The following is a 16,526-nucleotide window of genomic DNA, read 5'->3' as shown; positions in this document are numbered from 1 at the left end:
GAAAACCACATTTTTTCTTATTAACTGGTTAAAAAGATGTGTTGCTATATTTATTTGCCAGTCCAATTGTATGGTTCATCTGAATCACAACAACGTCTAATGATAACTTTACGGAGTACACATATATTAACATGTGTCAACAGAACAGACGAGTTGAAATGTATGTTTGGGTTTTTCCTAGTCAGATAATGCACATATTCTGGGAAAAGTTAATTTTTTTTTTCAATCTTGGATAAGAGGTGGGAAAGAGTATAAAACAATATTCGTAATTTGACTTTATCTCCTCGTTTGATCGATTAATCCATCCACCTATTTGTTTGCCTTTATATTTATTAAATTCAGTTTTAACTGCATTAATTTTTAAACATATGTATGAAGTCAAATTAAATCAATTATATAGAAAATTCAAAGTGAATACATTCCAGTTAAATCTGATTCCTTCTTGCAGTCATCCATCCGGAGCTCATTATCCAGCCATGTACTTGTGCATTAATTCTGTCCATGATTCATATATTGCCCATCTTACCTACCAGTTTTTCCATTAATTTTCAACCTGTCCGTTATTCTTTCTCATTTTGGAGGCTTTTATTCAGGATAAACGTTTGTACTTATACTATAGAAATGTAGGAAACTGGAAATTGAAGTATGGATAGGTTTTAAAATGTAACATAAATGAACCCTGAAAGATGCTAATGATGGATACCTTCACTCATCTTGTTTAAGCTGAAAAGTAAAATAGATCTTAATACTGTCAGAGATAAAAGGTCAGTTATCTTCCCATCAGCTCTGATCAGTTTGTCTGAGAAGTGTTCTTTCATTTTAAAGCCATTTGTGTGTATATGTAAATGCATAATTTATATCTGCAACACAACTAAGCTCTACTTTGTTTTGGTCTGTACATTCATTCATAACATCTGACTAAAAGAACATTTGTCGTATATTTGAAGTGAACTTTGTATGAACACTTTAAAAGGGCTAAACATTTGGGAAGTTTTTGTTTGAAAAAGTATGACAGTTTTACAAGGAAAAATGTGCAGGCAACCTGTAATAAAAAAATGTGTCTAATATAAAGGATTATTTAAGAAAATAAGAAACAAATAAAAAACTAAATCCATTCCAAATATTGTCCCAGTTAAAAATTAAGAACCAACACTGCTGACACCCCTGCTGCCATCTAGTGTACATGAGCACCCATAGACCTTAGTTTTACTCCACTGTATCAGCAATGTAGCAGTACCGTCACACAGTTAATCATGAAACAAATTCAAAAAATAAATACAACTAAACTGTATTATCAGGATTTATCTTTATTTTCATATACAAAAAGATGAATGTATTCTCATCTAGTTTATAGTTCTAAGCATTTCAATGCACAGATAGTTTTCATTCATACCGATTTAAAGAAACCAACCAACCACACACATGCGCCCACACACACAATTCACATAAACAGGGAAGGTCACATAGTTCCAACATTCGTTCACACTATAAGAGAAAAAAAAATAAAAATATGCCGACTGCAAATGAAGAAAGAAAATAAAAACTATGATTTTGCTTTCACAGGATCCACACATGAAAAGGAAGAAACCCTTTACATTTAGCAAGTAAATATATACACAATACTTGACTTTTTTAATATATTTTTTTGTTGAAGATGAGACTGACTCCGTGTTAGTGTTACTAAAGATACTGCATGAGGTAACATGGTTTTTTTCGGTTCAGAAGAGCTGGGTGTAAGACAGCATTTGGAGGTAACAAGCGGTCATGGCAGATTTTAACCACATGACGCGCCGTTTGCCTGGCACGATTCGAAATAAAAAAGCACCTGGGCCACGTTCAGCTTCCGCACTAAAGTTTTAAACGCCTGGGTTTGTTTTCTTTGTACTGCCCATCAACAGACGCCCAATGGAGGTTGATCCAGGTGTGAGGAGTTGTTCTGTGTTGATCTGCACAAGATAACTGTAAAGTCACAGCTGAGTTTATCAACTATTGCTGTATAGTAAATATTGCTGGACCCTTGGAACCATGCACATGGAAACTGTCAGCGTGAATCCCGACGGTGCTGCATCAGTCAGTCATGTGGCTACAAACACAATGATGGTTTTCCCAAAAAAAAAAAAAAAACACTCAAAAACATTGTTCAGTGTCGACTTGATTATTTTCCCCAGAATTCCTTTTTACCAAAACTGCACATCAGCAAGAGCTACAGACCACTGTTTTAAAGAAAGAAAAATAATCACTACCTTTCACCACCACTAATCAAAGCACAACACATGAGCCTGTGTGTTGTCCAACGTGGCTAAACTATCACTATTAACAGGTCAGAACATCACATCAGCAGGTTACTATTGAGGCAATACTGTTCAAACAAGTGGCCAATCACAGAAGCCGCCACACCAAACCATAAAAATATTTGTTCGATTTTCTTTTTGTTGGTGATATACATGCTAATTTTTAAATGCCAGTGCCACCCTCACAACTTCTAAATAAGATGAGTCAATATCATAAACCACTGATATCAGCAACACTTCTCTTAAAATTAGCAGAAACCACAGGGCTAGATAACTTAGATGGATTGGTAGCAATAGTGTCAATAAATCTCTTCCTGTAACAGAACTGCAAATGCCCTGATTCTTTACAAGTGCATCTTAGAAAATTGGAATATAATCAAAAAGTATCTTTGTAATTCAATTCAAAATGTCAAATTATAGGTTTGTTACACAGTCTTGTAATTTAGTTGCTCATTTCTGTTAACTCTGATTATTATAGCTTGAACGCTAGTTTCTCAGAAAGTTAAAATGTTGCATAAAATCAATAAAAGTTTTTAAGGTTAATAAAAACATTTTTCTTTCCTTCCATTAAAATGCTGGGATAAAACACTGAACAGACATTTTCTTTAGTGACCTTTAGGATTTTTAATTTTAATACAGAAATGTTGTGGCCATGTTGAGGCCAACACAATAATGGAGCAGACTGCTGACTTGGCAGATGTTCAGCACACTGTCATTGAAACTCCACCACTAGGAGGGCAAGCCACAAAAGGTCATTGCAAAAGTAGCTGACTGTTCAGGGTCCTGTGTGGAAGCATAATAATGGAAAGTTTAGTGGAAGGAAAACGTATAGCAGAAAAAGGATGCACAGATTGGCACAGTGGCTGTCCTGACCAAGTATTGAGGGAATGTACTGCACTGCCTATTAAAAATATTTTTTTATTACTGATGTAGTGATCAAACTTTCTGAGAAACTACAATTTGTATTTTCATTGGCTGTGATGTACAATCAACATTAAAATATAAATATAAAATATTTCCTTCTGTGAGTTTTAATAATATCTGAGACTCACTATTTGAATTCAATGAATTTTCGAAGATACTCAAATTTATCAAGATGCCCCTGTATATAAAATGTAAAACAAAAGAAAAATAATATTTAAGTATTAGGCGTCTGTGTGTATAAGCATATTTACAGGAATCTGCCTCTCTTCTTTTTACATTTGTAGGGCATATACATTGTGAAAAGTGGTCAGGTTCTATCAAAAATGGAAAAAATTAAATCCAAATAAAGACAGAGGCCACCCACCTGCAATAAATCCTCTCGACTACTAAAACACAATAAAATACATTAACACAACTCGATATACATGTAGAAAAAGCCTGAGGTACTTGTCAGAATATCTGAGGTCAGTCTGGAAGAGTAAGCAGCTGAAGGCTTACCCAGTCAAAAGGAAAAACACAAAACTAAAAAAAAAAACTAAAAAAACAATAAAACCCACAAAAAAACAGGTTATTAGCCTCACATAAAATCATGGATAGTTAGTGTTACATTAACAAACAATACATGTACATCTACAAATCCTTGAGTATCCTGGAATAGTCACAGCAGCATAACGGACATTCAATGTATGGTATTCATATTATGGTACAACTATGGCATTGCATTTGAGACAAAGGCAACCAATTTGAGCTCTCCTTGCATGACATACAGTGACTGAGGTATCTGTGGACCCGTGTCCGACTGAGTCTAGTAACCAAACACAGATGACTAAAAAAAAAAAAAAAGCATGACAATCACAAGGATAAACCCTCAATTACCTGTTCATCGTCCTTACTTTAAAAACACACACACTCCGTCTCAAATCATTCAGATTCTCTCGCGCTCGCACACAAATGCATACAGATAAAATTAAGAATGTGTAACATTGCAACTCCAGACAGCATCCGTCAATGCCCCTGGCACTGGCAAAGGAGTAACTCTAAATTTTAGCAATTAAAAAAAAACAATAATAATAATAATCCAGGAATATGTCCATGTTAGCTAGCTGGATAGCTTGGCTCTCAACTTATAGAAATGTTCCAAAGAAGCCTGCTGGATACCTGAGAGGTAGTTCCAAGGACAAGACATCTGCCCGAAATCTTCAGAAAGTCCAAAACGTCCAATATGACTGCTCAGTTCGGATTTTGCTCCCTCCCTTTAAAAAGAAAAAAGCTGTGCTCCGTTCTTTTTTCTCTCTCTCTCTTTCTCTCATTCTCTCCATCTCATCCTGAAGAATTCAGAGGTCTGAAAGAAGGGAGCACTCTCCAAATGTATAAGTGGAGAAGCTTCGACCCCTGAGGAAGATGAATATATTTTTGTTTAACAGTCTCGATGTTTCCTCCGAGGTGTGCAGCGTGTCGTCTGAGGTTTGGAGCGAAGGTTTTTCCAGAATTTGGCCGCAGACGGGAACTCCGACAAAGACAGCAACTCATGAGGAAAAAATAAAAATTAAAGAAAAAGACTAAAACGTTAAAGAAGTACATGCGGTACTGACGACGTTTAAGGTTTCACACAGAGGTGGGTGTAGGATGTGCCCATCGCATAGCTTATTACTATTTCAACTACAGCAGATGGATGCGTTAGTAAACACAAAGGAACATTAAACAGAAACAAAATACCAGTATTGAGATAAAATAGCAGCTGCATATAAGTTGCTAGGGTGACAGGGAAGGGAGGTGGGACTGAGTTGTTAAATATTAACGAAGATCCGCTGAGTTTGGGTTTGAAAATTAAAAACAAAAAAAAATAAAATAAAATAAAAAAATAAACAAAGAAAAGTCAGGAGCTCAGGTGAGGCAAGGTGTCACCCGTTTAGGTACTGGACTCTTTGGGAGGTAGGTCCTCGTTGATGAGAGACGTCACAATGGAGGCGGGGCAGTCTGAGGTAGTGCTGCCTATCGTCCTGGCGATCTGGCTGATGCGCTCCTCCACGCAGCCGGCTGACAGTCGTGCCTCAGCGTCGTGGTCCCAGCATTCCTCGATGGTTTCGCACATCTGACTCAAGCCCTGCAATCGAAGACGGAGCGGGAGGTTTCAGTGGCATCTTTGGTAAAAACGACTACAGGTCCTACAGGCCTGGTTGGATGTTACACAACAGATGCTAACTTTCGTGCTATTAGTGGATAACAGCCAGTTGCAGTATTTTTCCAGTGCTTAAGCACTATTCAAGCCCTTAATAGCGAAAAGGTTTTACTTTTACCTACAGGTACATCTAGAAAAGCAATATAAAAAAAGTTTACATTTTTTGTCACTTATTTCAGAAAGTGAATTTCATACTACAACACAGTGTGAAATACTTCAAGTGTTTGTTGTAATCATTGCTAACAGATATAACAAAAAAAAAACCTTCTGTGTCTCGGAAAACATACAGAAGAGCAATAAAAAGAACATCTTAAAAATGTCAAGTTTCTGAAAACTGTTTATTTCTATGCATGAACAGCTGGTTGGAACTTTTTACGTAAGTTACTGCATCGATCCAGAATCCCATGGCGACAATCCTTGTGAAGCTCCAACAATCCTGTCAAGGCTGTGGTTATCCCTGTCAGACCTTTTTTTGTTTTTTTTTACCCAACTTTTTCCTTCCACTCAACCATCTATAACCGTCACAGCACTATTCCTACTTCTTCAGCAATTAAATTTTTTGTGGCTGACTATCCTTATGAATATTATGATTTTATGAGGTAGAATTTGGAGTTTCTACTGTGCGTAAGCCATAATCATCAACATTACATGTAAATAAAGGCTTAAAATATTTCACTCTAAATAATGAACGTCTATCATATACAAGTTTCAACTTGTGAAATGAGTGTTCACGGTGCCTGTACACTGTCAGCCAGCTTAACGCCATGTTTGTTAGACTCCATCAACACAACTTCCTTTTATGCCTCAAAATAAGCATCGTAAGCCGAGTGTCCAGCTGAGAGCACTTACCTTACCGTCCAGGGCTCACAATAGCTCTCACTCACCACACCGTAATATTGCGTCTTACAAACTAGTCATTGGTTCAGCCCCCATCTATTTTAGGTAAAATACTAAATGCTTATAATCTTTTTCAAAACCATGTTCTTTGTTTCTTCAAAATATGAGACTAACAGGGGTCATAATGCTCAAACGTCAGTAATTAAAATCGTGCTGGCAGCATCTGCAGTTGGAGTGACAGCATATTGTGACGTTTATGTACTGGGAAATTTTGCTACACCCGTAGTACATTCATGAGTTTAATAGTCCATTCATTACAGATGAACAAAAACATAACGAGTTCAGAGAAGTGTGAAATTTAAGTAGATTTACTGGAAATACGGATGCAGCACATCCTGGTGCTGGAGTTGGAAATTCTTCCATGATTACTCACCGGATGTTTGAGCCAGCAGTCCTTGATGGCTGGACGCATCTTTTTGTGCACGACCACATCCTGGAGGTCCTCCAGGGAAGGATGCTGACCTATTTCATCCTCAAACGGCAGCATGTACTCGCCAACTGTACCTGAGGAGAAACAACAGGCTGATAGAGTGGAAGCATAAGAAACAACCATCAGAACAGAGAATAAATACGTCCAACGTTGAGTCCTTGGCCCTGATTGGACAGCTCCACAGACAAAATAAAAACAAACCCCTTGTTTGCCAATACCACCTAAAGCAAGATGACCTTTCACCCTTTGGTGAAGTAACATTCCTGCACTGTTTGACTTACCGTCTGTCTCTGAGCAGCGGGACACCAGCTCCCAAAGCACCAATCCCATGGCGTACATGTCAATCCTCAGGAAGGAGTCCCGCTGAAAGTTAATGGCTCCCTCCAGCACCTCCGGAGCCATGTAACGCCTCGTACCGACCTGAAAAGAAGAACGGACTCCAGTAATCTTCAAATTCACAAAGACATGCATTTCAAATAGTCTGACTGAGAGCAGTTTCTTCTGGAAACAGACCTGTTGCAAACTGTTAAATTATAATCCAGCATTTGGGAGTCAGACTCCTCCATGCTCCCATTCTGTAATAATTTAAGTCGTTTGAATGATTCATGAAAAAAAAATAAAAAATAAAAAAATCGAATTACAGCAACCAAATGTACAAAAAAATGAGTAAGAGGTGCTCCAAATACAGACCACTGTAAAAGTACTCATGTAGTAAGCACAATCCTAAATGTTTATTATTATGGTATTATTTCTAGACCAACACTAAGTAGTGCTTTCAGGTACATCTCAAATTAGAATAAATGTTCCCATCAGACTCATTTGTCAGATTAAAAGTGCCTTTTGAAAACAGCAGAAAGCATGCATGTCTTTATGAAAATGTTTAGTTTGATGTAATTTTCTAATCTAAGAAATTAAATGTGTTTTCACCAGCTGTCAGCAGAAAAAATTACAAGTAACAGAAAAAGGGCTTTGAAACATCAGTCTGTGTGTAATTAATACATATAATATGTTTTACTTAACGAAGTGGGTTGTTGGAATACATTTAATTTCCAATAATAATTTATAAAGATGCCCCTGTACTTGGTTTTCCATGTTTTTTTACAAAGATCTGAAGGGTTAAAAAAAAAAAAAAACTTCTCCAGAATTTGCTTTAATTTCCTCAAATAAAGTCAAACATGATGAATTAAATTCAGCAGCCCCATGTATAATGAACAGAATGTGTAAGTGAATCAAATATTTCTAGCTTTGTACATCACAACAGAAAATGTTTGGCAGGACTGCAAATATACAGACTTGGTCATGACCTGACCTGAAACTCACAGGTCAGGTAACTGTAGCCTTAATCAGAGTAACAGCTAATACGTCCAAAATAACTCTGGAGAAGCTGCAGAGAGCCACACCTCAGGTGGAACAATCTGTTCACATGACAACTAATAGTTTCATACTCCACCAAGTCTGACCTTTATGGAACAGGAACAACAGGAAGCTCTTTCTTGAAAAGCAGGAATGATTCTACATTCTGTAGAGATGTTCTATTTCACAAAGAAGGCTGGCCAAAACTGCATTTTTTTTGAGAGAGATCTACAGAGCTGGTAGACAGATATTGCCAAAACGTGGTCCCACAAATGAACGTGTGAAAGCAACACACCATTTTGTAGTGGTCTATCACATGAGGTTCCAAAAAAAAAATAAAAATACACTGAAGTTTGTGTTTTCAAGGGTATGAATAAATTGGACTACATGTATAGTGGTGACAATAATAAGAAACCCAACATAAAGTTCATCCTACCTGGCCATGAGTATCTCCAGGAGGCTTTCCTGGTTCAAATCGCACAGCAAGCCCAAAGTCCCCAATGACTGCAGTTAAATCATCTCGCAGTAGCACATTCTTACTCTTGAAGTCCCTGGAGGATTTATTTCACAGCAGCCATTAAAATGCCTTTTTTAATGGAGGTGTTTGGTCACAGCAGTCACATAATTTAATGCAGATGCTTTCAGAGAGAGAAACAAATCATTCAAGGACAACCTGGAAAGGGGAAGATCTGATCTGAAATAAATCAAACGGGAACCATCAGAGATTTAAAGGGGATGAATCCCGAAATATGTCAAACAGAGAAGAGAAAAGCGATTCATGTAAAACAAATCGGCGCAGAATTTTGTACCCAACAGAGATGGTAAGAGAAATGTAACCATTGTATTTGAAAGAAGTTGAAAAAATATTTTTCTCAAATGCAGTTGGAGCAATTCATAACAAAACTAATTATGCAACCAAATAACCTTTCCATTTCTGATCAGATGTTCCAACAGAAGTAGACCAAACAGAGTGAGTGTAATTTTAATACTCTAGTATCTGTTTCTTTTCATAAAGACATATTTAACTCCTTTTTTAAGAAAAACTGCATCTATACCATCTGAAAAACTGCAGTCTAGACACTTTCATACAACGTCCCGTGTCAAAAGGTGGGAATAACGTTGTTAATAAATACAAAATTAAAAAGAAGATGGTGAGCATGGCTCAAGTATAATCAGGCTAACGATTCTCCAAAGACAATGCATTTTCTCTGACACCGTTTCCACTTTGTCGTCAACTTTCTCAGCTTAGTGAGAAAGATGCAACAATGAAAAAGTAAAACTACACCAAGCCAAGTCAAAAAGAAATCACATGTCAGTAAGTGATTTTAAAAACGGTTCTCCTGCCAATAAAACACAAAAATGTGCTTTGTTCCTTATGTTTGAACCAACCTGACATGCAGAGCAAGAGCAAATCAATTTAGCAGATGTCTACATGTCTGTTTTATATTAGAATTATTATAGCTGTAATAATGCTGTAATTTCCTTTTAGCAGCATTCTCAGTAACTGCTGCTTTTCTGTTGAATAAATGTTCATGTTCTACTTATTTAACTTTTTGTGTCAATCAAGTTCTGCTTTGAAATGATGGCATTTTTACACAAGGTTATCATACATACCTATTGTGCACCATTTCTTTTTATTTTTTTTGCTTGACTTCAGTTCAGCATACTATTCATATTCTAGCCTAACAACCAATTGAATTACAAAGGCTTATTCCAGGTAGCAAAGAGAGGCTGAGAGGTGCATGCGACATGTTTTACACCATTGAGCATGAATCATAAAAGCTGAATTGAGAAGTGTACAAAATCTATGATTGAAAAGGGGAGGTAGACTTTGTGTAGCTCCGTGTAACAAGGACTTTGAGGTGCGACTTAAACTTACAATGCACCCAAACAACCATTAGAACATTTTGTACTGTTTCTAAAACAGCTGCTCCATTTTCATGTACAAACATGCATTTTTAAAACTGCAGGTCCTTAAAACGTAGCATTCGTAGAAGATTAAAAGTTAAAAGAACAGGGCTTTGCATGAGAGCACATCAGGAATGAATGCATGTCATCCATTAAACTGAAATAGTGCTTGTCAGTTTCTTTCTTTATTTTCTTACCTATGTGCAATAGTAGGTTTGGGCCCCTCCCCCTTGTAGCTGGGAATGTCTTCATGGAGGTAGGCCAAGCCACGGGCCATGGTCTCTGCTATGTGACACAGCTCAGTCCAGGTCACAGTGTTGCCCTTCAGGTGGTCCGTCAATGAGCCCTGCTCACACAAAACAGACCAAAGGTCAACAGGTCAGGTGCGGACACACACACAGGGGTTTTTAATCCGTTTCGAAACAGACTGCTGCTGCAGAGCTGTCAAAAGTGGAGCCACAAAGAGAGACTGTTCAACCCACCAAGAGCTAGCAAATGTTCAAGATGTATCTACATGAAAAAGGATCGCGCCTGGAAGTCAATTTACTTCAGAACTCGACTCAAAAAATGTGAACCCTCAACATGAATCCATTACAAAATGCGAGGTATTTATGTTCGTTAGTTTTGCCGATTATGGATTAAAGTTTCTGAAAATTGAAAAGTTCATTTCTCTGTTAGATAACATAACGTCAGAAAGTACTGGATTTTTAACACAGAAATGTCAGCCAACTGAAACACTCCATGAATCCTATATGCAGCTCAACATTGTTTTCTTTATACTTTGACACAACCAGAATCTTTACCAGTGAAAGGTTTTGGCTTGTTGTTAAGAGTGTTGATGACTTTTTACTAGACAACTGTCAGACAAGCAGTCTTCCTCTAACAGAACATATCCTTGCAGTGTTTAAATTATCTTACTGATTTTATTTGTGTGATATTCTAAGTGTATGATCAACTGATTTTTTGTTTATTTAGCTGTAATACCTATTGCAATCACTATAAATAAATGCTTAGCATATATAAGTCTGTGCACACAGAAGCTGTATAAATCATTAGCTTTGCTTTTTGAATTAAATTAGTAAAATATAATAACATTTTGATGATATTCTAATCACTGGCCTGCACCATTGCAAAGTAAATAAACTGCAAAATGAGGCAGAAATTAACCAGAAATGGTGATATATTTAATCGTTACAAGCACGCAAAGGTATCTAAATCAATAGATACTAAAGCCCTGGATAATATTCACAGCAAAACAAGGTGTTTATGTAACCTAGAAATGTACCATTTCAGCGACTTTTTAAGAAAAAATAAGCAAATTAATGTGCCTGACAACTTAAAAAAAAAAAGGAATATTTTTAGAAAAACTTGCAGATTGTGGCATGAATCAGAACACAACTGACGTTTTTCCTGACACAAATGATATGAATTCAAAATCTTCCCTACAAAGTTTAGTTTGTTTTTTTATGAGGTAAGAAATAAAAGTGCCCAGTAACTCTTCATCATGTAGAAGTCTGCTTATATTCTATGAAGAGGTAGAAAACTGAATTCTCACCCTCTCATGAAACTCTGTAATAAGCCACAGTTCTGCCTCCAGGTTGGTCCCGTGCTTCTCTGCGGCGATGTAACGCAAAATGTTTTCATGTCGCATCCCTGGAGTCAAGAAGATGTCCCGTTCGTTCTGCCACGACTGCTTATCCTGCAGAAACAAGCATTCGTGTCCAGAGATTTTTGGTTCAAATAAATCCTTCTGTCACCACAGGCTTAATACTTAATACGCAGGGATGGAAAATCAAAAATTTATTAGAAAATTTCAGCATTTTGGTATTCAATTGTACCTGAACTGGGAAGATTTTTACGGCAACATATTCGCTCATTAGCTGTGCTTTCCAAACACAACCAAAGCGCCCCCTGGCTTTGATTTCCAGCAACTGCAGTGGTTTCAGACCCACCAAAGGGGATGGGGGGACCGGTCCAGGATCCTGATCACAGAAACAGACAAGTTTAAAGTCAACTAAACCCATTAAAACACATATAATGGGCTACATATTAAGAACCTATAGCAAGTTATGCAATATTTTAGACATTTTCAATAATCTCTATAAAAAGTCAGAGTAGAGAGTGGCCCATCTCACCTCGCTCAGATCTACGTGGCCGTAAGGAGGCTTGCGGTGGCGGTACATCCACAGCGCCAGAACCAGGGCCAAGGACAGGACGCACAGTGGCAGCAGAGAGTACACCAACACGTTGAGCATTGATTGCACGCGGGGTGGAGGCCGAATTTTCACTGCAAGCGACAAGCAGAGCAATTTCAGAGTGTCGGCTACATGACCTGCCGCTTTAGACAGGCTTTCAAACCTCCCTCGAAGAAAACGGGAACTGGTTTTTTTTTTAAAAAGGAGGAGATGTTATTGATTAAAAAAAAAAAGACTTTTAACATCGACTGACGTTTAATAAATCGTTAACATTTAATTTTTGTCACCAAAAAGTTACATGAGCTTACGCGTCTTAGAGATAATAAACGCAGGTGGCCGAGACTGACACAGACTTCTCAGAACATAATGCTCGCAAACTAATTTAATAAATTAATGTAGGAATGTAGCAGACGTTGGCCATGAAAGCAGAACATTTGGTGCAGTTTCCTTTATAGAGAAAGTATTTTCTAATTCCAATCACATGTCCATGACATTTATCGGATTTTGTAAAATATAAACTCAAAACCAGATTCTTTAAATTCTGTTTGTTGATTAGTTTGCAGGCTTGCTTTCAGTATAAACTCAGTGCTTTACCTGCTGATCACCACTTAGAGATGTTCAAACTAGCCAACAGATAAGTGCGTCATCATTACAGATTTCTGGCAGGTATTTTTTTAATCATCTCAGACTAAACCCAGGATTATATTTTTTTTCTTTATCATCTACTTGGGCTGTCCCATTTGATGCCTTAACCAAATACAGCTTGTGGGTGTAAAAAAATCAATAAAACTTCTTGTGAAACATTAAGAACCTTTTATCTTATAAATTAAATGCATCAGTTACACTGCAGGGAATGCAAGCTCACCATAACTAAAGCACCAATACAAATAAAAAATTTAAAAATAGTCTAGGTACCTGATGGTGTACTGTCTGTGCTTTTAGGCCACCAGCAAATGCGATGTATGCAGCAGCCAATTTTTTTTTAAATCCTTTTGTTTCCACTAATGAGGCGTTTCTAAAATATTTTTCAACTTTTATAGTAATTTTGACAGAAGAGAAGACCATAAACTCCTGTAGCATCTGGTGAAGAAATGAGCAGGAATGGAGCTGAAATACTACTCATCAAATGTTATGATGTTGTACAAAATGTTGTACATTTTTTTTGCACACTGTACAAAAAAACTGGAAAACAACATTTTCTTTTTTTTTTTTCTCGCAGTATAGAATGGAACTGCAATAAAATAGCTATGAGCACTAGTGGAACAAGTCAGCGTTGGGTCGGGGGGCAGGGCCAATTACCGGGCCCCTCACGTGTTTGTCGTTTGATTTTTACCCTGGAAGCACATTGGCTAAACCGTGAGGGAAAGAGTCAATGGGACTGACTACTATATATTCCATTGAGGGACAGTACCTTTACATACACCTTTCTGAGAACAGGTGAGGGTGAACTTTCTCAGGGTGAACTTTCTCTGTCTATAATCAGACATTAAAGCGACTTCAAATCATTCCTCCCTCCCTGGCACCTCCAGACCCGGGCCCCCATGGGCACCCGCCCGGGCCCCACCTAAAGCTCCGCGCCCGTCTATGAGCCAAATTCTCAAACAAGTCAAATTAAGAGTAAACATCCAAGCATAAACTTAGAACTGAAGCAAAAGTTTCCATATGAAAATGTCAGCAGGGACAAGGAGTGACCTGGTTAAAGACTGAATCTGCATTGTCCACTCCTACATGCTCAGGAAAATTTAACTGACCAGTGGAAACTACCGTTTAGAGCTGAAAGAATCAGCTGGATAAATTGTAATGGATCAGTTATTGAAATAATCGTTATTGCATTTATTGCATAATCGCTAAGGCTATTTGCCGAAAGAGCAACACAGTCAGTAGCATAATTGTACAAAACGTATATATTTTCCATTGAAGTTAACAGAAAAACTTCTTTGTCAGTAAATATGTTCTAACCGTCCTTTGCTACAAATGTTAAACTGCAGACGAAAGAAATTTTGCTTTTGTATTTTAGGCAATGAAATGTTTATTTTCTTACTTTAAAAAGGAGTTGAATTACTTGTTTATTTTTATATAATATAAAATAAACTTAAAAATAAAAAATGTGCACAATGTGTCCTTTTTTATATCCCAATAGTCATCAGACTAATCAATAAAATACTCGATTAGTCAAATAATTGTTAGCTGCAGCCCTACTACTCTTGTAACCATAGAAGCTGTCGCTGTCAAGAAAATCAGAGACTGCAGCTTTGAAAACATCAAATATGAGCGACTCAAATGGAGCACAATTACAATCCTAATGCAGACCATATTATACTGATTAAATGCAGCGTGGGATATTACGGCACTTCAAAGCTACTGAGTTTTCAAGCATACATACTGATTTTAATGAAGTGACGCACAATGACTCAGTACAGAGAAGCAGCCTATTCTTACATGCATCTGTGATAGATTCAAGTAGCTTCTGTGTAATTCAAGATTAAGTACAAAAACTAAAATATACACCAGCATCTTAAATATGCTTATTATGACAGCACAGATGTTTCATATTAGTTTTTGATCTACTACGCTGCAGGACGAATTTAAGAAGTAGAAACAAAGCAATCGAAAAGGTGAAATAAGTCACTATGTTAAAGATCACAACATCCCAGTCAAGAGTTTTACCAGCATAAAAACTCAAATGTTGGTATTCCATATTTATTACCTAGTTTTCATCAGTTTGTTTCATTGTCAACCGGGAGTAAAAAAATGATTAAAATATATATATAATAAATACAATGTATATTCAAGATCAACTTTAGTCTTTAAAAAACAGAAAATCACCATAAAAATCTGACAACATTGGCAAAGAAGTGGATATTGTAACCACTGCCCCATTTAGCAGCTGCTAAAGTGCGTAATAATAAAGCACTATGGCCCAAAAGCGATGTGTTATAATCAACAGCAGCGTTCACTGTGCGTAGGTTGGCTTCATCACCACTCACCTCGGCTCCGGCTGCCAATCAAGTCAGGAAGGTGAGTGAATCGCTCATTGCAGTAGTTTCCTTCGCAGCAGCAGAAGAACACCTGAGGGTTTTCCTCCATAGAGACACACTCTTGCCTAAAACATATGACGGAAGACCAAAATAAATACATTTTTGGCGTTTCATAAATTAAGCCAACTGAAACTAGTTAGAAGAGAGTTTGTCGTTTGCTGTATAAAATCCTCTGATCACTAACAAAAGGAACACAAACCAGACTTCTCGTTCGCAAACTGTGACTTTGGATGCCTTTGGTGGACTATCAGATAATGTAAATAGCACAAAACATCTCAGTAACTCTTGTCAAAGTGTCTGACCAAGTACTATTCAGTTGCTGTCAGTATGTCAACAACCTATTAAAATGAGTCCAGGTATGAAGGACGTGAACTCTGGCATGGTGTATTTATGTTCAACACTCATGTTTAAAAGATTTTCCTTCTTACATTGACAAAGTCATCAAATAGAGACGTCTCACTGAGCTGGTTGAAAACATTCTGTTTTGAAAGGCATTAAAGCAGCCTTGATCACATTTATTTTTGCGGAAGCACTTTAGGTATCAGAGGGGGAAAAAAAAGTAAGAGACGCAGATGACTTTCCAACACTGAGAATAACCTGAAAGTCACTGCGTGTCATAAACTAGATGGCTATTTCAGTTTTTTAAAAGCACTGATTAAGATAAATATGACTTTTATTCTATTTGTGACATTTTCCATTTTTAAACCACTGGGGCCAAGCCTAACAGCTGCAATATACAGGCTAGTCAAGCCTGGACTGCACTATTATATTTTATATTGATTTATGTAAAACATTTCTTTTTTTGTGTGTGTGTCAAAACAAAAAAAATCTAATTTAGTTGCTACAAATCACACATCTTGTTCTAGTGTTTTGTCTCAAGTCGAACTTATTGAACTTGTGCAAGTAGAATCAAAGACTTCAAACATAACTGTCTTGTAAAGCTGATGTGTACCAGCTCATTTACCTTTGTTTCATCAGAAGCATATCTGATGGTAGAGTCTCGTTATACAGGTTCTGAAACTGGCTCTCTCCCAGAGATGCCATTTTTGTCCATTTTTGTTTTCATTCAAAACCAGGAGTTCAAGGTTTTCTCTTCCAAGTAACTACAACTTTTAATACAATAATAAATTCTACTGGCAAGATTTTTTTTTTTCTATGCTTCCTGTTCTTTATTTGCTTAAAATATCTAACAGCAACTTCCGATCTTAAACCAACCAGGGAGAAAAAATGTTGGTAACACTTTATTTGAAGGGGGTTGAATAAGGCTGACATGACACTTTCATAAACATGACATAACACATGTCATTAACA

At 37.1% G+C, this 16,526-nt stretch overlaps 1 protein-coding gene across 1 annotated transcript in view; it reads right to left on the bottom strand.

Annotated features, from left to right (window-relative positions):
- Nucleotides 1-1,287: 1,287 nt before the first annotated feature.
- LOC103146340 (activin receptor type-2B) overlaps nt 1,288-16,526 on the bottom strand; it is a 23,774-nt gene continuing 8,535 nt past the window's right edge. The window contains exons 3-11 of the mRNA XM_007564208.2: nt 15,165-15,280; nt 12,118-12,269; nt 11,821-11,964; nt 11,538-11,681; nt 10,180-10,328; nt 8,511-8,625; nt 7,003-7,141; nt 6,665-6,795; nt 1,288-5,319 (exon numbers count right to left, since the gene is read on the bottom strand). Coding sequence (XP_007564270.1) covers nt 5,125-5,319; nt 6,665-6,795; nt 7,003-7,141; nt 8,511-8,625; nt 10,180-10,328; nt 11,538-11,681; nt 11,821-11,964; nt 12,118-12,269; nt 15,165-15,280 — 1,285 coding nt within the window. The 3' untranslated portion in view covers nt 1,288-5,124. The remainder of the gene's footprint in view (nt 5,320-6,664; nt 6,796-7,002; nt 7,142-8,510; nt 8,626-10,179; nt 10,329-11,537; nt 11,682-11,820; nt 11,965-12,117; nt 12,270-15,164; nt 15,281-16,526) is intronic.

The sequence above is a fragment of the Poecilia formosa genome, unplaced genomic scaffold, assembly GCF_000485575.1.
Source record: "Poecilia formosa unplaced genomic scaffold, Poecilia_formosa-5.1.2 Scaffold156, whole genome shotgun sequence".
In the NCBI taxonomy this organism is placed as follows: domain Eukaryota; kingdom Metazoa; phylum Chordata; class Actinopteri; order Cyprinodontiformes; family Poeciliidae; genus Poecilia; species Poecilia formosa.
Note: the sequence above shows the minus strand (reverse complement) of the source record. Positions and strands in the feature narration are given on the sequence as shown.